Raw genomic sequence first — 27,052 nt, forward strand, 5'->3', positions numbered from 1 at the left:
TAATTTCATGTAGCGTGGGTATTGTTAAACCTTCTTGATTTCAAATCTAAATTGAGCCTCTCTCACACACAAAAATGTAGCTTTTGGAAAAAGCTGTTCACTTTCTGCTAAGGAGGTAAGGGGATCTGTTTGAAGAGCTCATGCAGTTACAGATAGATATTCCATATGCTAACCTAACATGAATGCCTCAGATTTTTATATCCTTGATGGAGAAACATGAGGGTCTCTGGCCTGTTTTATGTGCTTTACTCTTGGGTGGGAAAAGCTCCGAAGTAAAATAAGAAGCCATTTCAGAAGTCTTTCTCCTTTTCTACATCAGTTATTATCTCCAACAATTCCCTTTTCACCCACCGTGTTTCCCTGTCTTGGTTTTATGAAAGGGAGTCTCCACCACTGTGGGCTCTCTGCTAGTCTAGCCAATTCTTCCTGGCTCCCCAGTGAAAAACAGGAGGCAGAACGCAGAACTGTGACAGGGCTGGTCATATGACATGGCTTTTACTTTTGCTGTCTTCATCCACCCTGTAGGTGGCAAGTTTGAAGGTTTTGGAAAATTCCCCTGATGGCTAGAAGGTGGATTTCCAATGGGATCAGATTAGCACATTCAAGTATAATTGCTATAGTACCGACCAGGTCTATTTTCAGACTGTGCATTAGGATGAGGAATAGCTGCCACAGGCCTGTGATGTTTCTTAGACAAGAATCCAGCCCCTGAAAGCTGAAAGTTAGACACATGCCAGCCATTACGGATTTCTCCATTCTATAGGTGTAGATGGAAGCAAGGGAAACGTGGTTGGTCTAACCAGTGACTAGGTCAAAAGCCCAAAAGCCCAGGTCAGGGTCATGTGCAACATCTTTGGCCAATGACTGCATTTTACTGAGGCCCCTGGGCAACCAAGAGAATGGGCCAATGGTCAGGGAAATGGACTCTAGTACTGCCCCTGCCATTGCCTGGCTGGGTGACCTTGGACAAGTCACTTCACTCCTCTGGGCCCTTGTCAATAAACAGAGTGCCAATCCCAACTCTGTCACACACTGGTGACCTTGACCAATTCACATCATCAAGTATCAGAGGAAGCTAAAGGGATTTGTTTTTCAGGGTGTCCCCACCACGGCATTGTGTGACCCCAGCAGGGGACGCACACCGATGCCTATAGGAGTAGCCCTGTAGTAGCAATGAGAGAGATGTCTTGGTTATATTAGGAAATTGAGAAGACTGGGATGGCAGATTCTCAGCACCAGCTAATAGAGTTGCCAGATGTTTCATTTTCAAGTGTTTTTACATGTTGGCAACTAATTTGAATTGTTATAAAATTCTGTATTGGCCAATGACTCTAGGTCAGAAGTGCCCTACTAGGCCAGTTGGGGACTTCTGCATTCCACTGACCCAAGGAAGAGACCGACTAGGTGGGGACCTGGCGGGGAGGGGTGGTGGATGCAGGGTCCCCCACGTGGAGGACACGGCTGTGCTGGCCAAGGCTGGGCTGGCTGGTCTGAGCTCCTACCCCAGCCTCAGTTTCCCCGGCCCACGTGCAGTGGTGTAGGTCAGCCTGGCCTGTTTACCTCTACCCCCGGGGTGGAAAAAGGAGGATGTAGCAGGCAGGAACCGACCCCTCGCCTGCGGGTACCGGACCTCCACGGTCCAACCAAAGCGAAGACGCGCGGGCTCGTTGCCAACAATGCCGCGGGCAGGTGCGGGGCGACTCGGCGACTCGGGCGTTGGAGGCCGCGGGCACTGTCGGCGGCGAGCGGGCTGGGGGGCGCGGGGTGAAAGGGGGACGCGTAGCCGGGGAATCTCCAAACCGACGCCACGTATTTGTCGGGAGGAAATTCGACCCTGGAGGAACAGTGGGCTGGGTGAGCCCGTTCCTGCCGGCTTCAACATGGATTCTCCACCTGCGAGAAAGCCTCGGGCTCCAGGCGGCGGGGTCCCATCCCTCTAAGTTGTGAGGAGCCCTGCAGACACCCCGACCCCCGGGGGCCCTTGCTCCGACCCGCCGCTCTCCTGGACACACCCCAGTGCTCCCCAACGTGGTGTTCCTTTCCAGGCCCCTCACCTATTCCGGCCTGCCCTCCACGGAGGTGGAGCTCTGTCAAGTTCAAATACGGAAGCCTATTTTCTACCTGATTCAGTTTGTGCAAAAGAATTTTGAAGACGGACGACAGCGTACAAGGACACTCACCCTCACACTGTTGGTTAAAGGTAAAAACAAACATACAAACCTTTAAAACCTCTTTGGAGGCAATTTTGATAGTTATGAATTTAGTTATGATTCCGTTTATCCCCACAATCTCAGTTCTTGACATTTTTCCTGCACGTTTTACAATCTGCTATGCAGTTTAAACAAGGTGATGTACATAAAGCTTTCAGAATACTAAGCTCTTTAGAATACTAAGAATATAGCTTTAGAATATAAAGCTTGCTAGAATATTGAGTTTAATAAAAGTTAGCCACAACTATTACTCTTTTACAGCCCCTAAAAAAGCTTATGCTTTCCTACATTCTCGCCTCCTTAAGACACTGTCCACGCCACATTCTCCTAATTGTTTTAGCTCCATCCCTGATTTAACGGAGATTCTAACAATAGCTTCTCCCCTGCGATCTGCCTTCTCTCTCCTACCCAGTGGGAGGCAAATGACTATACCACAGTCTAAAGAACATCTAATTAGAAACCTGGATTCTGTTCTACCTCTTCTTCTGTGATAATCTCTGAGTTTTAAAAACAACTTTGCTGACATACATTTTATATATTATTAAACCACCCATTTCAGATGTATGATTCCATGATTTTTAGTAACTTTACCAAGTGATGCGACCATCACAATAAATCAGTTTTAGAACATTTTCATTCCCCTCCCCCCCCCCAAGATCCCTCATGACCTACAGTTAATCTTTGTTCCAACCTCCAGCTTGAGGCAACCACTAATCCACTTTCGGTCTCTAAAAATTTACCTTTTCTGGATATTTTAGATGGATGGTATCATACAATAGCTAGTCTTTTGTGTCTTCTTTCACTTAGCATAATTTTTTAAGGTTCATCCATAATGTAGCATATGTTAGTAGTTCAATACTTCCTGTTTTATTGCCTGTAAAATTAGAATGATTTCTACCATGTCTATGAGAATTACATTATATAACAATATTGATATTATATAGTTAAAGCTATTATTACACCTACATTATTCTAGGCACTGGGCTAACTGCTTTATTTGCATCATGAAGCTTAAACTTCACAACCGTCTTATGGGTTATCAAGGTGATATCATATCCATTTTTGAGTTGAGGAAACAAGTTCAGAATTGTGAGCAGACTTAACCGAGATCACAAATCAAGTAGATGGCAAAGTGGGGACTTAAATCTAAATCTGTCTCACACAGGAACTAAAGCCAGAGTCACCTTCAAAATTAACAAATTTTGAAATTTGTTAATTCCATCAAAATTAATTCCATCATCACAAAAACAAAATCCAAGGAAATATTCACATTAACCCCACGAAAGAGATGGAGAAATGTCCAGGGCTTTGTCAATTGTAAATCCCCACTCATATGTAAGGAGTTTTCACTCCATCATATTCTCCATACCTGATGCTGCCCTGTTCTGAGAACATTTAGATCCATCTACCACCCAGTGGTACTTGAGAAAACTGTTTAGTAGGAAGATTCTGCTGGCACAGGCAGAAACACTCTTGTCTAAAGATTTCTAAAGAAAACTCCAGTTGTTGTTTAAAGTACAATAGTAAAACCTCTTTGAGGTTTTATGATGAGCCTCAGGCTGGCAACATTCACCTTCAAACGTGTCATTATTATGAATGCATTAATGATATTTGTTTTATTAATAATAAATACAACAATAAGCCATGCTCCAAATCTGTCCTATTATTTCTGAGATACACCCAAGCCACCCTCATTCGTTGCAGAAGGAAGGGTCCTCAGAAGGGAAGCCAAGCCCCTCATTCCATGGAAGAAGCCCTGAGATCACAGGAGGTGCCTAGGTCTTCTGGGGATGAGAAACCAAGTCTTCCAGTCCCTTGGAAAGATCCAGGAGAAGCAGGTGCTCAGATAAATGCCCCCCCACCCCCGGCTCAACAGCACTTAACCTTGATAATGATAGCATTTTATTGCCTGTGTGCAGTGTCCTTTCACAACATCATTTATTCGTCGAATGAAAATAACTATTTGTTGGTGTTAGATGTCAGGATAGTGGCTCCCGTTGGGGAGTAGTAAGGTGCTATGTTCTGTTTCTTGATCTCTTGCTGGTTACACAGGTACTTTGTGATATTTTGTTGATCTTACGCACTTTTTGGTACATAGTATTTCAATATAATTTATCCGAAAAGGCACAAATGAAAAATAGTTTAGAATGAAAAGAGCCCAGCATAGTGCCTGTCATATAGTAGGTGGACATCTTGTATGTGTTCATTGAGTAAAGGACCGCATTTGATCCTATCACGTAGGATAAGCAGATGCGTAGAGTGCTGTTGATACTGTCGTCATTATTAACCTTTCTTCACAGGTTAGAAGACGTTCCAGGACTTTGCCCCGCCACGCAGTTGGTTAAGCCTCAGAGCCGGGAGCCTCGGTTCCTGTCCCCCAGCCGGAAGAGGGTGGATCACTGCCCTATTTCGATTTCGCCGCCGCGCCGGCCCGTCCTGCTGCAGCCCCGGGAGAGGCGGCCGGAAGAAGCCGGGCGGCCGGAGGCGACTCTCCAGCCCGCAGCCCCGAGCGAGCTCCGAGGACGCGGCGGAGGCGGGCGGGAGGAGGCATCACCGCGCTCGGTCCGGCCGGCGCGGTCTCCGCCCGCGGGGTCTCCGCCGACTCCGCGGCCCGCGCTCCCCCGGGCTTCGCGTTCTCGCGGTCGCTCGCCGGGCCTGCCGTCCTCCCGGCCGCTCCCGTCCGTCCGCCCAAGCCTTCGCGGCCTCCGTTCCCTGGTCCCCTTACCCGAGCGACGGGGCCGTCTGACCCGCCCCGGAAAAAAAAAGACCCAATTTCTCAGCGCTATTGGATAGCAAACGTAGGATGTGACGGCGGCAGGAGGGAAAACAACACAGCTTTTTCCTATGCGAACCGCAAATGAAAACCTCCCACCTGGGCTCCCCTTGACCTGGACTTAGCTACACAAGCCCACCTATGGACCTGGCTCAGAGTGGCTGAGAGAGGGGGCTCCCGAGTCACACAGATCCTGGCCTTGGCCACCCAGCCCTGGGACCAGGCACGAGTCACTGACCCTCTGCCTCAGTTTGCTCATCTGTAAAACTGGAATAATAACCCTGCCCAACTCATAGGGGTGTGTTGAGAGTTAAATGAGATGATCCTGCAAAGCACATCATTTAGAACACAGTGGGCGCCGGACAGTACTTCCTTTACCCTCCCCCACCGTTAGCCAAACTGCCGTCTGTGCTTGTTCCCAACAAGCCCCCTCTCTGCCTGCCCCAGGTCAGAGACACCCTCTAGGCCCAGAACAAGCACCCCGGCCACCTGGCTGCCTGCCCCAACCGGACCTCCACTCCCCCGCCCTTCTGAGCGCACTATTCATACTGCTCTGTCCCTGGGTCCTTATCTCAGCCTTCAGTGCAATCACTTATGTAGCTGGGTCACCCCATCTTTCTCTCAGAAACCCACACGTGCACACACTTATGGACTATTAAGGCTGCTTGAGGATAAGTCCCACCTTGTTAAATGCAAAGTGGTGCCTAGCACAGAGCCTTGCCGACTCAATAAATGTCTGTTTGGGGGCTGTAGGTAGAGAAGGCCTGCTCCACCTCCAGCCTCTCCCTCCCAAACCTCACCCCACAGCCCCCTGCCCCCTTCCCTGCAGCTGGTGGTGCTAAAGACTAAGCCTCCACCCCCTCCCCCCGACTCAGAAGCCATATTCACCCTAGCCGTGGTGACAGGTTGATGACTCCTATAACAGGCCCCTTTCCTCCTCTGGGGGGTTCCTGCCGGGCATGGAGCCTGGTGGAGGGGCCACCAGCGGGGCCGGAAACCTGGGGAGAATGTCTCTGGCTGCCACTGATTTCTGTTCCTAGAATTGATGTTTTTCTACAATTACAACCTTCCCTCCTTCATTACGTCTCCTGTGTTCCTGAGGTAGTAAATACCAGGGATGTGCATTACATTTCCCATAACTTACTTTCAGTGATCAGAAAAGCTTCAGTTACTAGACCTGCTGTTGACCAGGAATCTGGCTTTGAAGCTCAGAGTAAGGTTCCTAGAGCAGTGGCTACCTGCTTAGCACAGAGATGCCCACCTCCCCAACTTCTGTCCTCTGGCTCACTGTCTGCACACAGCACATTAACAAGAGGCAGCAGATGAGCGGTTGAAAACATGGCCCCTGGACCCAGGGCCTGGGTTCAATCCTAGCATTGCTTCTTACTAGCTGGATGACCTTGGGCAAGTTACTGAACCTGGCTGTGTCTCTGTCTCTCCATCTGTGAGATGAGGATGATGACAGTAATAGTTCCTAGAGTTGTTAAGCAGATTAAATGAGTTCATCTTTGTACATTGATTAGCACTCTGTAAGCACTCGGTCAGTGATTTTTGTCAAATACCTAAAGCTTAATGCATCTAGAGACCCTGACTACTAAAGGTGTCCAGCTAGCCCGAAATGGTTATAACCTGCTCTGGAGGAGAGACTGAGGATGCCTGTAGTAAAAAATATACATAAGGACTACCCAGTTTAACCCTGGTCTTATTATTGATATTTAAGACTGAAAGAATGGTCCTTGGGTATAAACTAATTTCTCTCAATCTTTACATTCCTTCATTTGCGTTATATGTGGACACATTCTGGAAGGAAAACAGGGAGGAAGGAAGGAAGGGAAGAAGGAAATGAAAGAAGGAAGAAAGGAAGGGGAGGGAGAGGGGCAGAAGGGAGGAAGGATCAGATTGAGATGCCTGGATTGTGGTAAAATTCTTATTTTTTAAATTACTTTCCATCAGCATTAGAATAATAATGCTCAATGTTCAATAAATTATGCCCAACATAATTTCCTGGACCTTACAGCTTCTAGAAAACCTAGGTCAGAGGAGGTTGCTCAGAGTCAGGTCAGCTGGGTCTCAGAGCTGGAGGGAAGCAATGGCTGCAGAGCTATAGGGCCCCTTACTGCATAAGTATCTGCCCACCAGCATCACAGAGACCGAATCTCACCTCCACACTTGCAATAGGCCCTCCACTCCCTGATAGCATCAACAGCACAGGTTGCACAAAAGCTCAGCCATTTCCCACTTCAAGGCCAGGTGTGCCAAGGAAAGGAGCTTTCATTCACTCAAATCTGCCCGAAAAGGTGAGGCCTGGATCCCCCTCCTCCAGCATCTAAACACTCACACACACATTTATCCTAGATTCAGTATGTCTAAAGGTTTGGATTATATGCTCTAGAAGCTACATGATTATTGAAAGGCTTCATGAAGGTGTTGCGATGGAGGTTCAAGGCAGCCTTGAGAAGGTGTTCATGATCCGGCTGGCCAGAAGGCCAAAAAAGAAGAGAGAGTCCCCCATCCTGCTCCCCTGGCTCTCTAGAACCCTACAAAGATCATTTCAAGCAAAGTACTCCACTCTTTTTCCCAGAAATGCCTGCTTCACCGAGGCCTAAACTGGTAGTTCTCCACAGGGGGTGATTATGGCCCCAGGGGACATTTGGCAAAGTCTGGAGACTTTTTATTTATTTTTTAACATCTTTATTGAAGTATAATTGCTTTACAATGGTGTGTTAGTTTCTGCTTTATAACATAGTGAATCAGCTATACATATTTTTGATGGTCATAACTGGGGTAGGGGCTACTGGCATCTAGTGGATAGAGGCCAGAGATGCTGCTAAACATTCTACATTGCACAGGACACCCTCCACAGCAAAGAATATTCCAGCCCAAAATGCCAATAGTGCCTAGACTGAGAGATCCGGACCTAAACCAAACTCTCCCTGCCTTGGAGGAAGTAATCCCTCAGAACTCCTCCAGCAAGTTAAGCAGAGAGCAAATTGGAGCATGGGGCTGGGGGTGGGGGAGGGAGCCCAAGAGAACCCTTTCTCAAGCCCAACACTAAGAATGGGGAGGTCCCAGCAGACTCCATCCTCCTCCTGCTTCTGCGTCCAGAACACAGAATCCTGGCATCTGAAAAGATTAAATAAAACCCATGATTCCCAGCCCCTCAGGCTGCATAACCCTGCCCCTCATCTCCTATTTCCCTCTTGCACCCCTCACTCTTGGAGCACAGTTGGAAATTCAAATTGCAATCTTTACTGTCCAGCCCTCAAAGGCTCGGCCTGCTTCCTCTCCTAGAGACAAAGTCTCCTCAACGTCCTGCCTCCCTTTGAGACGATACCCCAAACCCTGCCTCTTTCACCAACTGTAAGTTTTTCTTCCCCACCTCCCTCTACCCCGCCTTCTCTCTCTAATTAAACCACATCCAGGGTGTTGGGAGGGAAGGGGAAAGGATTCTGAAGACTTCCGTGCTGCAGGTTCTGGGGGCCTACAGCCTCATGATTTTTGTGAGGTGCCAGCCACGCTGTGATCATTAAACCCCACCGTGATGGGGGATTTTCTTATTGCTGTTACCCTGGGAGCTACATCTTGTTTATCAGACTCGTTTTAATTCAGCTTGGTCAGGATCCAAGTATTGAGGTGGAGATTAAAGGCACCTGAAGAATCCAATTAGCTGCCTAGTCTTCTTTAAGCCAAAAAATCAGGTCACAAACTAGATCAAAGTGAAATTATTTCTCGACAGCTCCGTTCATTAAGGGGAGGGCGGGAGCTCACACTGCTAAGCTGGGCTCATTACGGGGATTGGCATTTTAAATACAGTATCTCCCCCAAATTACATGTTTCAGAGGTCGCAGGGAGAAACCGAGATTATCTTATATGTAGTCTCTCTTTGGCTAATAGAAAACAGAAAGCCGAAGAACGAGCATACAACTTCTAGGAAAAGACTTAAACAAGGCCCCAATTTTCCTGGGCCGGAAAACCAAATCTGGAAAGTGGAATTCGCAACAATCACTCCCAGCCAGAGAATTCTTCCTCCGGGTAATCTAGAGAGCTGAGAAATCTAAGTTTTCCAGGTGGCCTATATTCACCCATTTTCTTGAGAGCCCACCCTTTTCCCTGGCTGGGTGCAGCTGCAAGGGAGCCCCCCTGGCTGCCCAGCCCAGCCTTCCCCCAGCTCCAGGACCCAGGCAGCCTTTGAAGAGAAACCACTCACCATTTCTGGATTCTGGGTCCCAGGCAGAGTCACTTCCAAGAGCAAGAAACTCCTCTTGGGCCTTTCTGTGTTTCTGTGGGCTCTTTTGAGGGGCTGGAGAACAGAGGAGGAGGAGAGCAAGGAAGGCCCTGATCAGATTCACTTCCCATAGGGAGTATCAAATATTGAATTGCTGTGAGGGCATTTAGAAACCCTCAACTCTACGGGAGAGAAAGAGAGACAGAAAAATTACATTCAAGAGAGCACATGCCCTTCTTCTGTGAGCACTGATTTTGAACTAAGTTAGGAAATCAACAGAAACAGTGGCTTCCCACCCCCACCCCTGTTCCCTTCTGCTTGCAAAATTCTGCTTAGCTGCTCAGGCAACCAGGAACTTCTGGGTTAGAAGATGGCATTTTTTAGGCCCTCCAGGCACAAGCTTGTGGGACACTGAAAGTGGTTAAGTTTGTGAGGGTTTTTTTGGGGGGTGGGGGAGTAGGATGTGGCCACTTCTGGAGTCTCTGAAATCTGAACCACTAGTGAGACCCCTCCTCAAACTTCCCAGTCTCTCCATCCCATCCAAGTAGAGCCTGGGAACAAAGCCACTTGTACCTGGAGGCCTGACCCCCTTGAGTGGGGTAAAGATAGGAGAGAGAAAGGGAGACACAAGGGGAAGGAGGAAGAACAACGAGAGGGAGTCTGAAAGCTTCAGTCTGCACCTCCTGCCAGGTCTGGCTGTCCCCAGATTTCTAGCTGCTGCATAACTAACCTACTGCCTCCTCCAAGTCTGGGAACCTCCTCCAAGTCTGGCAAATTCATTTCGTGGAGGCATCCAAGGCATGGTGTTTGCTTTGGGGTTGTAGCCACCCAGGACCCCCACTAGGCTTTCCTTCTCCCTTTCATCCCCCTTAGTTGGAGCCTGCACCCGCAAGAGAGAGGCTGGGAGCTCACATCTCAAGGAGCCTCCCTCAACACTGGTAGATCTAAGGACCCCGACCCCTGAGCCCAAGTCACTGTAGCCCAAAGGGATTCTCCTTGGATGATGCATTTGAAGCAGAAACAAATCATGTCTGGTGGGTTTTGTCTTTCTGCTCTGTGTATTTCCCTTCCTGGGGTTATGGGATTATGTCATCCTCCCGGATCCTTCCACACCCGCCTATTCTCCATGCCCTGGGGCCAGGGGGTTGGCAGGGGCAACAGCACTGCCAGGCCTCAGAAAATGCACCCTGGATCCTACACCGATTTTCTTACGTGTCCCACAACATGGAATGAACGCCCAATGTTTACGTTTTGTTTTGTTTGAAATCAGCGGCCAAAAATGAGTTTCAAAATTCGTTCGTTTCCTAAGGAGAAATGAGAGGATACAGGTCCTCGGCGGAAGGTTGCATTAATGGGACCCCGGACCCAGTGATTCCCGTAGGGAGTCTGCCGGCCTCCAGCAAAGAGGAGCCTCCCGCAGCCGCCCCAGACCCGCCTCCCAAGGCCCGCGCTCCAGGGGTTTCGCGTCCGGGGATCGCGGAGCCAGAGGTGCGCCCCGCCTGGCACTCAGGCCAGAGCCGCCTCTGCTCCACACCGCGGCCTTGTTTTTGTCCTAAAAGCCTGAGCTGAAACAGAAATCTGGGGAGTCGGGAGCTGTTGCTGGCTTGCAAACGTAAGCCTTGGTCCCTCAGGGGGCTGGTCCCCGTCCTGGACTGCTGTTTTCCCTGCGCTGGTCACTCTCGCTCGGCTGGCGGAGCCGCTGCCTGAATATGGGGACCGAGATGTACGTGTCGCGCGGTGGGAGGTGCCAGCACAGGACCTTACAAGTTCCCCGGAGAGCGCCTGGCGGCGCACGCCAAGCCTCCGCCGGGTGGAGCGGGTGCGCGGACAGGCCGGCCCGGGGGGTGGAGGCGGGGTTCCCCCATCCCAGCTGTTCTCTCGGCCCCTCAGCACCCGGGACCCAAAGAGCCAGTTCACCCCGGGTCAGCCCAATGCTAGCCGACCCCGCACCCTCCCCAGTAAGGGCTCGCGGGCCCAGGGCCTCGGCCCAGCGTTCGCATTTGCAGCCGGAGCCGCCTCGCAGTGGGCTTGCGGGTGTGCCGATCGCGGCCTGATGAGGAGGTGCGGAGGCAAGAGACCCGAACGGCCGGGAAGAGCGGGAGTGCTCGCTCCTGCCCAAGCCGGGGGCTGCCTGGGGCCATCAGGGCTCCGGGCCACCAGCCCAGCCGCCTCCCGTTGCCAGGCCCGCGCGCCAGGCCCGGCCTCCGAGGGCCGTGGGCTCCGCACGGCCGCGCCGTCCGCTCCGAGCTCTCCTCGGCCGGCGCCTTCTCTCTGGCGAGCCCCTGAACCTGGCACAGACGCCGCCCAATAGACACTTCGAACAATACGGGAGAAAACGAAAGGAAGAAACCAGTTTGCCCGCGTAAACGCGACGAGTCACTCTCCAAGTTTTCCTGGCTTCTCGTAAAGGTGGCCGGGGCCGTTTACAGTAAGAGCAGAATACTGTTTGCGACTGTACGACATAATTATCTCCAGACTTGCCTCTCCCCCGCCCCCAGCTAGGGTTTTCACCAGCGAAAGCGGCTAATGCATTTGCACACATTAAACATCTTGAACGCATAATTACAGGCTGCAGACAGGCTGAACAATAAAATATCTCGGCTCCATATTTTTGGAAGCCTTTTGCGACTGTGCCTGGAATAAACAACAACCGCTTTCTCTGTCCTCGGCCATCTCGCTGCAGCCACCGTAATTTCAAACACCGCACTCCACCCCCTCTAGTGCTTTTGAGAAAAGGTGCGGGGCGGGGGGGGGGGTACAGGCGGGAGGGTGCAGCCTTCTGGAGGGGTCTCCCGGGACGAGGGTTCTCCCAGGACGCAGGCTCTGCTGCAGGGTGCAGGGTGCCCGGGCAGAGGTGACTGGAATAAGGAGAAGAAAATAGGTTCCGAGCCCCAGAGGCCGCCTTCCTCATTAGAGGGGCGTAAGTGGGGCCCTCTAGGCCTTACAGCCTCTGGGCACTGCTCTCCGCATCCTCTCCCTACTCAAAGGCTAAAAATTTTGAAGAAGGAGCTGGCTATCACATTCCTGCCTCACAACCACCCTGAAAAGGGCGTCTTTAGACTGGGCTGGTTGCTGTTACCTGAGAAATCTGCCGGAAAAGAAAGAGTTCCCTATTGAAGCAGCCAGATTGGGAGGAGGGAGCTGGGAGTGGTTATTTTCTCCCACGGAGGCCAGGGACGCTCTAGCTTCCCTTGAGTCTTAGTTGCAGTGTCTGTAAAATGGAGATGATTGTAATAACTTCAGGACCTACTTCGCAGGTTGTTATGAGGAAGCACTTAAAAAATTTTTTATTGCCGTATAACTTACATATATAGCAAAGCATAAAAATCTTAAGCACCCAGCTCACTGAATTTTTATATGTGTATACACTTGTGTAACTACTACCCAGATCAAGATATAGAGCATTACCAACACCCAAAAGGCTCCACGAAGAAGCACTTTTAAAACTAACTTTAGTCAGTGATATTATTGTTCCTAACTCAAGAAGTCAACACCCCAGTCAAGTATGTGGAGCTTCTTGACCCTTAGAGACAAAAATTGACAAACCAAATATACACGGAAAGGATATTTACTATCCACACCATGGTTAGGGGCTGTAAGGACTCTAAACTGAAGGAGCATAGAGGGGCTTTGTCTACAAACCCTCAGGCACTCAGGGGTTGGGGGAAAATTGAAGATAAGGCTTTAATTCGTTTTGAGACAGTGGGGTTCTCCTGTTGCTGTGAATAGCTGGGGTTCTATATCCTGGGCTGGCATGTTCACTTCCAGGTCAGGGCCAGCCCAGCAGAGAAAAGCCTGAGAACCTCTCCCAGGGGATGGGACTCTGAGTGGATGCCTGTAGGGCTGAGGTCTAAGTTTTGGGGTGCCTTATTTCAATGTCGCCTCTGAATCCAAATCTGGTTTGATATGTGGAGGGAATTTCCTATGATGTTTGGCCATGAGATAAACAGGGCACCCTATTTCCTGACAAGTGCTACCCCACCGGCTAGCACATGAAATTTGTGCAAATTACAAACAGTACAAAAAAAGTGAATTCTCCATCTGACCCTCTGACCCCCAGTTCACCCCAGGGGAAGCCGCTATTATTGGTGGCTTGACTATCCTTCCAGCCCTTATTACTTACCCCCTTTTTTAAACCACACTGGTAGCCTTCAGTATACATTCTGCCCTGGCCTTGGATTTTTTTTCCTAAATAACTGTCCAAGACAATTCTCCATGACATGGGTATTGGTTCAGAAAGTTATATTCAGCCCTGGTGACTCAATCCAGCTGACCATTCAAGCTAACTTTGTGTGGCCTGGCATGGGGGAAGGGCCTGGGTTCTAGATCCAGAAGTACCTCTAAAGGGCTTGGCAACCTTAAAAACAATCAGCTAACTTGGCTGCACCATCCATCATTACCAGCAACACCCCTCTCTCCTTGAGCGACCAGAACCATGCTGGGGGAAATAATCAAGGCACTGACCATGACTTTGGACCTACAACTATTCTCTGGAGTCAGGGGAAATTGGAAGTGCCTCTTGGAATTTTTAACTCTTCTGTCTAGTAGCTATAAAAACTGTGCTCAGGTCATTAGCCCACCCTGGGTGTCTGCCTCCGATCCCATTTCCTCAGTCCTCCTTGGGGCACAGTGGGATGGCTCTGACCCTGGCCCCCCACCCAGGCCTGGGTAGAGGCAGGAGGGCACAGTGAGGGCCTCAGCCCCAGACCTTGGACCCCGCAGTGTCCGCCAGGAGACGTCGGAGGAAACGCGTTTACCACCTGGGCGACCTTGACTGGAGCCGATTAAAGTTTAATCCGAGGTGTGTACTCAGCCTTGCCATGTTATTTAAACACATCAAAGGTCATAAAAAGATTCCAATGCCGTGAGCGGGTCCGAAGCGGGCCCATAGGGAGCCGGCGCTTAATTCTGATAGATTTCCAGAGCCAGAATTTGGAGCACGGGGCGGGGCAGGGGCCATAAGAAAGAAAGAAAAAGGTTTGCTTTCCCAGCGGAACTCCAGACTTCAAAAAGCGACGGGGGAAATCGAGTCTCGGGCACCGGGAACAGACAACGCCCTTCAATTCCGATTAACTGGGAAGACATCTAGTGGGAAGAGGTCGCAACTGCAGCGGCGCCGTGCGAGCGTCCTCGGCCTCTGCCTGCCGCGACCGTGACTGCCGCTAAACTGTGCGGGGGTAGGAGGGCCGAAAAGAGAAGACCCTTTCTCCCCGGCCGCCCCGTCGAAGCAAGCGGCTGCCTCGATCTTCCCAGGCCAGGGCAGGGATCCCACTCAGGACCGAGGCACTATTTCCACCTCAGAGAGGAAAGGTCTAGCTCTCATTGGCTTTCCTCTCTCCAGGTTGGGTCCTGGTCAGCCAACGGAGGGCATTTGGGCCCAGGATCCTCAGATATCCGTTCAACTCTTCCTGGAAATCCTGAACCCAGAGCCAGTAGAGTGCTAGAGCGACATATGTGGTTTCTCCTCCAGGGTACCGAGTGACTCTGGGAACCAAAATATCGCTGCAGAATTCAGGTGAGGCAAATGCCCTGAAGGCCATCCCACCCAGTGGTCTGCTTTGAGCCCTCGCCACCTGCGGCCTGGTGTTGACCAGGCACACCGCAAAGCTGTAGGAGCCCAGCTTCCCAGGGTGCACAGGTGTGTTTTCACTGCATCTCTGTTGCAGAGCCATTGGACCTTGCCCTGTCTTCTTTCTCTTGCCCAGACTGTCTCATTTCTATGGAGGACTGGGCGCCTTTCACAACCCTGGGAGAATGGGCCCCACCATGGAACGCTGTCCCTTACATTAGCTCTCCCAGCTGCACCAGCACCTCTTCCTAACCTGGAGGTGGGCGGAAAGATAGGTGGATTCTGTTGCAGGCCTCCCCATCTGCCTCAGAGATGCCAATTGCAGCTTCTCTCTTGGCTGGCTTCACCTGTTTAAAGCAGGGTCTTCTCCTCGGGCCCTCATGGCTGACCACTTTGGCTGGATCTAACTTTTCCCTCTTGTTCCATTGATTGTGGCACTACATCATCTAAGAATTATCAGGGAGGAGGAAAAGCACCAGGATGCCTTCTGATGATACAGGAGGCCAAGGGATATGTATGTGCCACATTTCAATGTGTGAATCCCAGGACTTCATGGATCCACGACTGGGCCCCCCAAGAGTGGGCCTGCGGCCCCGCTGATAGACCCTCCAGGCCCTCTGGGGTGGGGCCTGCAGGGGACAGTGATGATTGCTGAGAGTTGCCCTCGATAGGAGGACTCCCACCTTATGCTCAGTCCAGGGCTGTCAGAAGTGGCCTCCTCCCTCCTCCTTTTGTCCATCAAGTTGCCTTCTCCACATACTCCAAGGCTTAAACATTCCCTGATTCTCAAATGAGGGCTCAGGGAATCCTGTTCTTTTGCTTTGTGTTATCCTACTCCCCCCGAAATGAAAGGAACCGGAAACAGTGGATAAGACAATTGTAGGCAAACGATTTGAAGCCCTTCACCAAGATGTTAGCCAGCCCTGTCAACACTGAAGTCATCCCCAAAGGAGTATAAAGTGTATGGTCCCTTGTGCCCTCTCCTCTTCATACCTCATAGCTGGGTGAATCTCGTTCCTCAGGTAGAGAGACTCCCTTTGGTTTTATTGAGCCCGATACAGACCATGAGAGCAGCAGTGAGTGGGGTGAGGGGGAAAGGACTGCTCCTGGTTTAACCAGCTTTAACTTCAGGGAATGAAAAACTGAGACTTGGGTCCTGTAGAAAATGAACTTGGGAAGCAAGGGCCTGAAACAATCTGGGTCCCACACAAGCTCAACGGGCTGATATGTGTGCTCGGAACAGAGCTGACCCCTCACTCCCCTGCACCTACGTGAACAACCCAGAAAGCCCCCTCCCAGCCCACCTGGCTAAGCCAGCACTGGACCCATGGCTGGATCCCCCAGCCCCAGCCAGCCCCACTCTGCTCTGCTCCCAGCTCAGGCCCGTGGGGATGTCTATTCCTCTGGGTGACAAACGAGTCTGTTTGCTCTCAGTGACATCAAATTACTTTGCACTAGCCAAGGGTCCCATGACCCGACATAACCCCACATTAGGTCCTAGAAATGTAAAGAAATATGGCCTTTTTAAAAGTGGCTGAGAGCACGTAATTGCTAGCAGGCTCTAGGGGTTGTCCCAAGTATGGCTCAAGACCTATGCCGGGGCAGCGGATACCAGCCAGAATTCCTTGCTCCGGCTCTCTATGGGCAGAAGTTCATGCTCACATTTAACTCTGGACTCCAATCGGTTTTTCAAACTTCAGATTATTTTTGTGCCGTTAAAGAAATCTCAGGGAGACCTGCAGCCTAAGCGTCCCGTCCCCTCCACCCCAGCGGCCCCCACCCCCCACGCCAGGCTTCCTCGGAGAACAGGCTTCCGCAGAGAATGGGTTTCTGTGGAGCTTTAAAAACACGGGCCTGACTTGGGCTGCATGGCTTGACTTTTTGATGGGAGTTATGGTTTCCTTACTTTTTATTTTGCACCCTCCTGTCTCCCCTTTCCTCTTTGTCTCCCAGCTTTACTGCGGTATCTCTCGTCCCTTCTCCCTCTTTCTCCGAATCTTCCCACTTCTGCAGTCTTGACGGTGACCCAAACCATAATCCCCGTGGTAAACTCCATCCTAGAATCAGGAGACCAGGGACCCTTGAAGAAGCTGCCCAGATCCCTGGTAGGGACTGATCTTGCTGATGCTCCACAGGCTGCAGGGGAGGGACTCGAGGCCAATGTCTCCAGGGGCTTCTGCTGGGTGTAGTTGGAGTTGTCAGAAAATTATATAAAATCTGTGCACATAATTTCTCCTTTTGCTTAATTTACAGATCTCTTATGAGTTTAGCCAAATAGCTCTTTTCTACTGTGATGAGCAGTTATTTTAGCATATATCTTAGTATATATTATTAACATAAAAGCATCCCAGGGTCAAAGTGTCCCAGATATTTAACAACTCCTCAAAAAAATTAATTAAGGAGACATAAACAATCCAAATGCAAAATAACCCAACACTCTGCCACAGAAAGGATGACCAATATCCACTCAGACAAGTGGGATTCAAATTTATTAAGTAGCTGGCTGGCGTAGAATTTGTCAGATTCAACGGTTTGCTATTTTCCATTTTTGCCTTTTTGCTTTCCAAAATTGCCAAGGCTTTAGTTAAATCATGCTTCAGAGGAGGATCATACTCATTGTCAATTAGACCACTGAATTAAAACAAAGCAAGCCACAACACCTTTAGGAATTCTTTTTAAAAAATATTTTACTGCTGAGGAGTTTTTTTTAATACATAGGATTGCATTTGTTCTTGAAAACTGTGGTTACTGCAATGATATATCAACCCAGAACAAACTTTCCCTTCCTAGATTAATCATTAGAAGTCTCTCTTTGCTTTCTACAAGGGGAGGAGGTGTGTTGAAATGGGAAATGATTATTTGTCCAATAAGAGGGAAATAGATGTCAATTTAGGACATAGAAAGGACTGAGGCATGGTTTTCATCTCTCCTCCCAAATCCTGATGCAGCAGTAGAAATCTTCAAGTAAAGGACGACACGCTCATGGTAAAGGGTAACATGTGTCTCACTCATACATACGTATTCTTGATGAAGAGACACAAAATTTCAGGCGAGATGCCCAACACGCCACTCTCCTTTTTTGTCCAGATTTCTTTTGGGTGGACCCTCAAGTTCTTTCTAGATTGTAATCAGAAGAATTCAAGTTCAGACACACTGACCTCTTACCCTCGGACATAGGAAGGATTCCTTTTATTGAGCAATTTTGCTTAACCTTGAAATTTATCTTCAAAATCCTATGTTGGAGGTGGAATGATGTGATGCCTGGGATTTACTTTAAAATACTCCAGGGGAAAAAAAAAGAGTGGAAGTGGACGATGAAACATGAAAGACTAAATGATAATAATGGTTGAAACTAAGAGTTGGGTATATAGGGGTCCGTTGTACTTTTGTGTGTGTTTGGAAAGTTCCATAATAAAAAGATTTTTTTAAAAATGTTGTGTGAGGCAAAGGTGGAAAAATTATCCCTGCCAGGGGGTCAAATAAAAACATAGTCCGTCGGGTAGCACCTGGAGTTACCCTTTTAATCTTCGTTTTCCAAAAACGGTAAACGACCTTGCTCCCTTTTTCACTTCTCTGGAATCAGCCAGCCATCCCCATGCTTTCTTTCCGGCAAGCTCACTTTCCCAACCCATAAACTGAGCATCCAAACCTGAGGTTGGGGGCTGATTAATGGAGCTTCCGTACTCAGCTCCTCTGACCAGAGTGTAAATACCCATAAAAACTAATATCAAAAGTTTTTATTGAGCTGCTTCGTTTCCCTGAGCGTTGGGGCGAGCGGGGCCAGAGCAGCGGGACAAAGGAGCGGCAGCTGCGCCACGAGCAACGTCGGCGTCGGCGCTTCTGATCAGCTCAGCGCGGGTCCCCAGAGCCAGCCGAAGTTTCTGGGGAGAACACCCGAACCAGGTAAATGCCAATCGGGGGCTTGCCTTCCACTGGGGACAGGTGTATTTGCAAAACCGCGGGGGAGGGAATGGTGAGTGGTTGGAAAAATCAGCAAGGGTAGGGAGACGCCAGCCACCCCGAAATATGTCACCAGACTGGTCCGACAGGGTGAACTATTCTTCCTCAAGACTTGGTATGATGCCTGTATTTCACCCACAGGACTTTGGATGTCCGCGTTCACTGGGTGTGTGCGCTCATTTGATGCGTGAATCTGTGTGTGCACACACATCGTTACGATTAGGGCATATAACCTGCACGTAAAAGTCTGATCACACCTCTCGGTTCTCTGTTCCGAGTTCCCCTTTCTCGTGGCTGCGCTGGTGAGTTTTCTTCCCTTAGCTGCTCTATGCGTTAAGAATCTGCCACCCGGGTCAGGGACGTGGGAGTCTTTGGGGAGAGATGGACTCAACGCGGGCCCGGGCCCAGGCCCAGGCCGCGTGGCCGCCTGCACCGGTTTCTCGGCAAGAAAGCTGGGGGCTCCGCGGGGCCAGGCTTACGTCCAAGTCCCCTATTTCCTTCAAATGTTCGTACGTCTTCGGTGTATTTGTTGACATAATGAATCCACAGCCCCCAGAGCTGGTTTCCTGTTTTGTTGCGGGCCCGAGCATCAAGCTAGGATGGGTGTGGAGGCCGGCAGTTGGGACTCCTCTTGGGTTGTGGCAGAGACAAACAGACAGCGTCGGGACAGAGATCTGTCGCCCTTTTCATGCCGCAGCCTCCCAGAATTCCTCGGCCTTCCTGCGCTCTCCCGGCGCCCCGGCGGGCGGAGTGACGGGGAGCTCACTCCCTGGGTGGCGTGGGCCCCGCAGTCCTGCGGACGGACGGGTACCCTGGCCGGCCCACTGAGGACTGCGAGAAGGCGCTTCCTCCCTCTGAGGAGCGCTTCTCTGAGATCCCTCTGCTTCTAACGCAGGCTCCCGTCCTTTAAGTGGAGGCTGAGTTTCCAGGTCCTGTTAACAGCAGAGCAGCGGCGGCACCGTCGGGGCAGGCAGCACTCCCCTCCCCATCACCGCCTCCGCCGCCACTGGTGGAATCACCCAGGCCTCCCTAAGCCCGAGGGCGGCTGGTCTCAGAGGCTGGAACGCACCCTTCACTCCAAGTTTGCGACAAGCTTGCGGAGTCTGGGCACCGCTGGCTGGCACTGTGCAGAGGGGGTTGCTCCTCAAGGGAGCCTGGGACCTGGGCCTGGTTGTTCTAAAAGGGGAGACGCCCCTATTCCTGCTAAAGGACTTTCTGTGAGAAATACCACAGGGCAGGGCTGGAAGTGGGGTCCTTTCTGAGGCTCTGTGCACTGGTGGCCTTGAAGGCCTGGTACCAGAAGGAACACACCAGGCAGAGGGAGAGCTGCTCCTCCAAAAACTCACTGTCCTCAAAATCCACAGGATGAGGGCATCTTTCAAGACAAAGCGGGGGTCTTCGTGGATCTTCCTGGATCTTGCACAGCCTCCCATTTTCACCATGTTAGCGTTCGGTCACCACAGTGCCAAGTGACTTCCCACAGTCCAAAACCGTCCCTACAGCTTTGGGCCTTGTGCTGCCTTCAAATGCCAAAAAAAAAAAAAAAAAAAAAAAAAAAAAAAAAAAGAGAGAGAGAGAGAGAGAGAAAGAAAAGAAAAAAAAAAGAAAGAAAGAAAAGAAAAAAATATCTAGAACAAAAGCTTCAGCAAGTGACTCAGGATGTGCCATTTCTCTGCCTACTGGCCAGCGCTAGCCCAGATTTCTTCAGAACCTACCCTTTTTCCTTAAGAAAGAGTACAACTTCCACCCTGATGGGGAAACTCATAAAGCCCACCATGAACAAAGCTGTCCCTCAACTGCATCTGTCCCAAACAGTCTGGTTGACTACAGTTTGGGAAGTGCTCTCCTGTTCTGGTGTTGCCCCCCTTCTCTCTTTCTTTCTCTCTTAGCTAGCCTCAGCTCCTCAGCCATTTCCCCGTCTGGATCTTTCTTCCTTTGCCATTATCTCTGAGCCCCTACCCCTCCTGCAATGGGAGAGAGAGGGTTAAGATGTTCTGCAAATGCAGCTCGTAAAGCTGCTTGGATACATTAGAAACACATGAATATCCTGAAATACAAAGTGTCTTTAAAACCAACCAAGGAATGTTTATCCTAATGCTGGATGGATGCAGAGAAATAGTGCCAGAGAGCAGTGCTGACAGCCTCCTCCAAGTTAAAGTGAGAGCAGGTAAATTTCATTTGCTAGTGAAAATCAAACTCGATTAAAACCCGGTTTCCCTTTGTCCTTTTCTCTTCCAACCCTGGGAACCCAGGGCCTCATAGCTCAGGCTGGCAGCAAGTCCCCACCCCCCCTCCCAAAAAAATCCAGCCACAGTATCTTTCTTCAGCTCCAGAGCAACCAAAGTCCCTCAGGGCACCCCAGCCTGCCCTAGGAGGTCGGAAGCTATGCCTGCCAAGGCACTGGCAAGAGAGAGGATCTGGCAGCTCCCGGAACAAAAGCTGCTGCCCTCCAATCTTGCCGTGCTGCCCACTCGGGGCTCCTCTAAAGGAAATCAGGGAGCGCCAGGCAAAGCCCACCTCCACTCCTGCCACCCTCTTGCTCAAGGGGCCACTGCCACACGCAGATCCCAATGAGTGCCATGGCTTCCCAGCAAAGCCTACAAAGGGTCTGAGGATAAAATTGTCATTGCCGGGATTCAAGTTGAGGCATCTCCCTGCAATCCCATAGGAATTCCTGAGCCTGGTAGACAAAAAAGCAGAGGGACACTCAGAGGATCAGACCCAACCAGCTGGGCAGGCAAGTGAGTCTTGACCTTGCCGTTGGGAAAAGAGGAAGAGCACTGGGAGAGTCTGTGCTTGCTTCCCAGAGCACTCTCCAGTTCTTCACTGCCTTCCAACCTTTCTTTTTCCACAGCAAGCAGGTTTGGTGGCTGCCTGGAGGGCTAAGAGGCTAAGAAACAATATTGGGAACCTACAGTGGATCTCTTAGGTCTCTCAGCAATGGACAAGAAGGGGAGAGAAAGAGGTTTACTTCAAAGTAAGGAGAAATTCTAGAAACCCAAAATTATTCATGGAGTTCATTCAAATTCTATAAACCATCCCCACTGGTGGCTACAACTCAATATCTAAAGGGACCTGCAGACTTTTAAAAAACAGTGAAGGCACACCAGGACACCACTAACTTGCCTGGTAGAAAAATCACTTTGTGTATATTGAGATCCAAGACAAGAAGGGAACAAGCAGGCTGCCTCCCTCTAAGTAATTTTTTAAATTTGATAGAGAGTTTTTAAAATTTGATAGAGAGATATTCGGAACTAAGAAAATATCCCAATAACTTGATCACTAAAGATCCACCACAAAGCTCAATAAATAATTCAGGCCTGAAGCCCTTCCTTTGCGGAGTTACCAAGTTTAAGAAGCAAAGCTTAATTCGAGATGCAACCCAAAGCCTTCCCCCCAGTGCCGTCCCTCCCAGACAAACCTTCTTGGGGCTCCTCAGCAGACAAGATGAAATCTTGTCTCACCATTTTTGGTGAGGAGGGACCTAGCTGGCTCTGGCAGTCTGTGGAGCTGGGGCCCTTCCTCTGCACGCAGGGCTCGGTCTCCGGTGAAGTGGGGAGAGTGAGGGAGGAATGTGGAGCTGGCCTTGGCCGCGGTGTGCACCGGGAGGCAGCTGCGCCATGGCCAGAGGTGAGCTGGCACAGGCGCTGGCTGGTGGGGGCTCCCCGAGCTGTGTTTTCGTTTTTCCGGGTCTGGCTGGAAAACAGAAGAGGAACGAAGCCTGGGCCAAGAGCAGGGCGGAGGCAGAGAAGAAGAGTCTGTAAACACCGCCCCAAAAACTCCACAAAGGCAGCAAAAATTGCTGGGTAACCAAACAGAGCCAGAAACAGGAGGAAGTCTAAAGGAAAAGGGAATCAAGAGTGAGGGGAGGTGGGCAGTGGGCCTTCAGGAGCTGCCTGGGTCTCCAGGCTTGCATGGCAGTTCTCAAGATGGCTAGACTGCAACTTTCAACTTGACCTTGGCCTCCAGCCGTGTCTGACCTGTATGTAAAACAGCCCTTAAGTCCTCAGGAACTGGGGCCTCAAACCCTACTCTGTCTCTTTGTCATCATGAGTTTTACAATGCCACTTGGAGGAAGGAAGGGGGGCGAACGGGCCGGAAAGTAACACAAAAATCAGGTCCCTACAGAGGCTGGTTCTTTAGTCTGCAAATGGCCAGTCAGGGAGGAGGTAAACTGGGGGCAAATCAATATTTACCCGGAGCTACTAAAAAGGCAGGAGGGAAAGGGCACACTGGGTATGTGTATGGCGGGGGGGGGGGGGGGGGGGGGGGGGGGGGGGTCATGGAAGGTTTTATTGGGCAACACTTGCATTGGTCCGGGCAAACCTGGGATTAGGGCGGATAAAAGCCGGAGCCCAGCCTCGTTGGTCCGGACACTTTGGGAAGACCAGGAACCTTAGAGAGCAGACCAGGGCGGGGGTAAGGGGTGGGGATATTCATAGTGCCCTGATCTGAGGGCTGAGTCTGCAAGCTGAGACAGGAGACAGGTCCAAGCCTGGCTGCTCACCAGTCTACCCGGGATGGAAGGGAGTCCAGCACTCTTCCAAACTCTGATGCTCTGGGGGAATGCACTCACGTTCACTTTGAATGCATGTTCCCTTTCTGGGCATCTGACCAGCTCACAGCATCCACAATCGGAGGTGAAAGTATGTGACCCGAAAGCGACAGGACCCCCAGAATCCCTCTACAAAATATGGCAGCTGCTTGCCTCTTCCAGCACCAACACCCCACTGTGCTCTCAGGAAAGGGTCGCATTTCCCAGGCACAGAGGAATAAAAGCTTCTCGAGCTGGTTCATGGCCAGAGGAGGACCGGGCACCCGCTGCAGGCTGGAGACAGTGCTCTCCCCAGTCCTACTTGGGGGGCGGGGAAGGTGTGAAGTGGCCCCAAAGAGTCCCTTTCTCCTGTCCCAAAACGGAGTGCAGTAGAGAGTGCCCAGGTGCCTGGAGAGTCAGCTCCGGCCCAGGCTCTGTGAAGCCTCATTAAAGCCCCAGAAGGGGGGCTCGAGTCCCAGCTCAGCACCCAGCTGGGGCCTGTTCCTCTTAACCTCCTTCCAAGACAGACCAGCCTGGCTGGAGATGTGGGAGCACTGAATAACGGTGCACAAAGATCGCTCTCTCCATCTCAAAGTCTCTGGAGGAGGAAGAGTTGTTACTGGGAACAAAAGTGAGGAACAGTCTGTATATAAAAGCGTGAGTGTGTGATCAGAGTACACTTGGGTGTGTGTGTGCGTGTGTCCGTGTGGGTGTGATGGGTCGTTCTGAGCATATGGGCCTAAATGTGAGTGTAGGAGATTGCCCACCAACACTGTGGACAGAGAAGGGGAGGAAGCTTCTATATGTAGTCCAAGTTTTCCAGTGGGATGTCCTGGGACCCATAAGCCAGGCGCATCCACAAACGCCCCGCCACGGTTCCCCCGGAAAGAGAGCCAAATCGCGACGCTGTCGAAGCCGAAAGCGCAAGTGTCCGTGCTGGTGTCTCGCTGCAGAAAGAGGCGCGGATACCTGGAAAGAAAACAGCGCCGGAGGCCCCAAGAAACACCCAGCCTGGTCTACGCCTCGCTATTTTACCGTCCCCAGCCGTCCGCAGATTTACCTGACCTGTTCCCACCGCCTCAGGTCGCAACCCAACATCTCGCCCCATCCCCTCCCCGCCGTACGCTGCTCCGAGCCCCACTGGGAGAGGGGAAGGGAAGGGGAGCTGCGAGGAGGTCGCTCTTCCTTCCCGGTCCCGCCCGCCCCGTCCTCCCCCCCTACCCTTCCGCACCCCCCGCCTCTCCCCTGGGTGAATGGTGCGCGGCCGCGCGGCGGGCGCTGGCGCTGGGGACCTCGCGGGCGGCGGCAGGGACCGCGGGTGTACAGAGCAGAGCCGGGGCTGGAGCCGCCCGCTTTGCATACGCCATGGGCGGAGCGGGGAAGGGGGGGCCCGGGCCAATGGGCGGCCGCCTGGCGCGACCCCGCGGGGCGCGATCCGCCCCCCTCGCTCTGGCCCCGGCCCCGCGCCGCGCGCTCTTCACTTCTTGGGGGCTTTTTAAAACAGCGCCACTGGGGTCTTCTCCATGCGGCTCGTGCTATGACAGCCTCCGTGCTCCTCCACCCCCGCTGGATCGAGCCCACCGTCATGTTTCTCTACGACAACGGCGGCGGCCTGGTGGCCGACGAGCTCAACAAGAACATGGAAGGGGCGGCGGCGGCGGCGGCGGCGGCAGCGGCGGCTGCGGCCGGGGCCGGGGGCGGGGGCTTCCCCCACCCGGCGGCTGCGGCCGCGGGGGGCAACTTCTCGGTGGCTGCGGCGGCCGCGGCGGCCGCGGCGGCCGCAGCCAACCAGTGCCGCAACCTGATGGCGCACCCGGCGCCCCTGGCGCCCGGCGCTGCGGCCGCCTACAGCAGCGCGCCCGGGGAGGCGCCCCCGTCGGCCGCCGCCGCTGCTGCCGCCGCCGCCGTCGCTGCAGCAGCGGCGGCGGCGGCGTCGTCCTCGGGAGGACCGGGCCCGGCGGGCCCAGCGGGCGCCGAGGCCGCCAAGCAGTGCAGTCCCTGCTCGGCGGCGGCGCAGAGCTCGTCGGGGCCCGCAGCGCTGCCCTACGGCTATTTCGGCAGCGGCTACTACCCTTGCGCCCGCATGGGCCCGCACCCCAACGCCATCAAGTCGTGCGCGCAGCCCGCCTCGGCCGCCGCCGCCGCCTTCGCGGACAAGTACATGGACACCGCCGGCCCCGCGGCCGAGGAGTTCAGCTCCCGCGCCAAGGAGTTCGCCTTCTACCACCAGGGCTACGCGCCCGGGCCTTACCACCACCATCAGCCCGTGCCTGGCTACCTGGATATGCCGGTGGTGCCGGGCCTCGGGGGCCCCGGAGAGTCGCGCCACGAGCCCCTGGGTCTTCCCATGGAAAGCTACCAGCCCTGGGCGCTGCCCAACGGCTGGAACGGCCAAATGTACTGCCCCAAAGAGCAGGCGCAGCCTCCCCACCTCTGGAAGTCCACTCTGCCCGGTAAATGGCGCCCCTTTCTCAGCCCCGGTCCTCCGGTTCTGCTCCAGCTTCTCCTCCGCTCGCTCCTGGGTCACCCTCGTGCCCCTCTGCTCTCTCCCTGGCCTGTCCTAGTGGTGCTGCACCCCTGGGAGCCCGATCCCGGCTGGCCTGCGCTGCCCGCACTGCCCTTGATTTGGGCTGGTCCTGGCTCTCCCTGGGTGAGGGATAGCTGAGAAGAAGCTTGTGGGGACCCTAGCTGGCTTCCTTCTCCCTCTGCGCCCCGCCCTCGCCAGCCCTTGACATCGACTCAAGTAAGGATGGGAAATTGACCTGGAAATGGTTCACCAAATTGCCCGTATTCGTTCTCTCAAAAATCCTTCAGTGTAGAAACGTCAAGTGTTGGGGCTTTGGGGAGACAGCGAGGAATCAGGGCATAGAAGTGTTGTCCCCTGAGCCTGGTGCTAACGTTTGGGCCAGGAGATCAAGCAAAGCCCACTGCTGTGTGGGCAGAGTGGCCTGGGCTGGGGTGGTCATTGGATCCCTGGGCGATTTCATTTCAGTGCAGAACTAACCACCCTCCCCACTGGCCCTCCAGATTTTGGCAGAAAGACTGGATTGTACAGCATGGCAAAGGGTTGCCAGTGCCCGGTTGTGCAGCCGGGCACTGCAAGGCGGTGTCTCAGATAGAGCTGTTGCCTGTGTCCTGGCCTGGATCTGACCCTTCTGTAACTTGCCTTCTTCCCTATTTTCCAGATGTGGTCTCTCATCCCTCAGACGCCAGCTCCTACAGGAGGGGGAGAAAGAAGCGCGTCCCTTACACCAAGGTGCAATTAAAAGAACTCGAACGGGAATACGCTACAAACAAATTCATTACCAAGGACAAACGGAGGCGGATATCAGCCACCACGAATCTCTCCGAGCGGCAGGTTACAATCTGGTTCCAGAACAGGAGGGTCAAAGAGAAAAAAGTTATCAACAAACTGAAGACCACTAGTTAATGGATTAAAAGTGGAGCTAGAGGGCAACTTGAAGAAATGCTTCAGAACTCGTTGCTTTGTCTAGATAATGATTATAATGCTAATAATAATTGAAGAATGGGAAAGAGAAAGAGAGATACTGGCATTTTGCTTTCCTGAGGGGGAACTTTTTCTCCTGTGGAATCTACAATTCTTTTAAAACTTTACTTTAAGAAATGGTAAAGACTGCCAGTTCTCCCGCCAACCCCACCAGACCGTTAAATGACAAACTCTAGAGTCAAACATCAACCCCGAAATACGCAATTTCAGATAAGTTACACATTTACTGAAATCTTGTAAGTATTTATGTGACCATTATATTTTAGGACACTA

The 27,052-nt window shown here is 52.0% G+C and overlaps 1 protein-coding gene across 1 annotated transcript; it reads left to right on the forward strand.

Annotated features, from left to right (window-relative positions):
• The first annotated feature begins 24,808 nt into the window (after positions 1–24,808).
• HOXA13 (homeobox A13) lies at positions 24,809–26,808 on the forward strand. The gene is made up of 2 exons (XM_036864362.1): positions 24,809–25,724; positions 26,457–26,808. The coding sequence occupies exons 1-2, from the start codon at positions 24,809–24,811 to the stop codon at positions 26,699–26,701; spliced, it is 1,161 nt and encodes a 386-aa protein (XP_036720257.1). The 3' UTR covers positions 26,702–26,808.
• The last annotated feature ends 244 nt before the right edge of the window (positions 26,809–27,052 follow it).

The sequence above is a fragment of the Balaenoptera musculus genome, chromosome 9 (assembly GCF_009873245.2).
Source record: "Balaenoptera musculus isolate JJ_BM4_2016_0621 chromosome 9, mBalMus1.pri.v3, whole genome shotgun sequence".
NCBI lineage: Eukaryota > Metazoa > Chordata > Mammalia > Artiodactyla > Balaenopteridae > Balaenoptera > Balaenoptera musculus.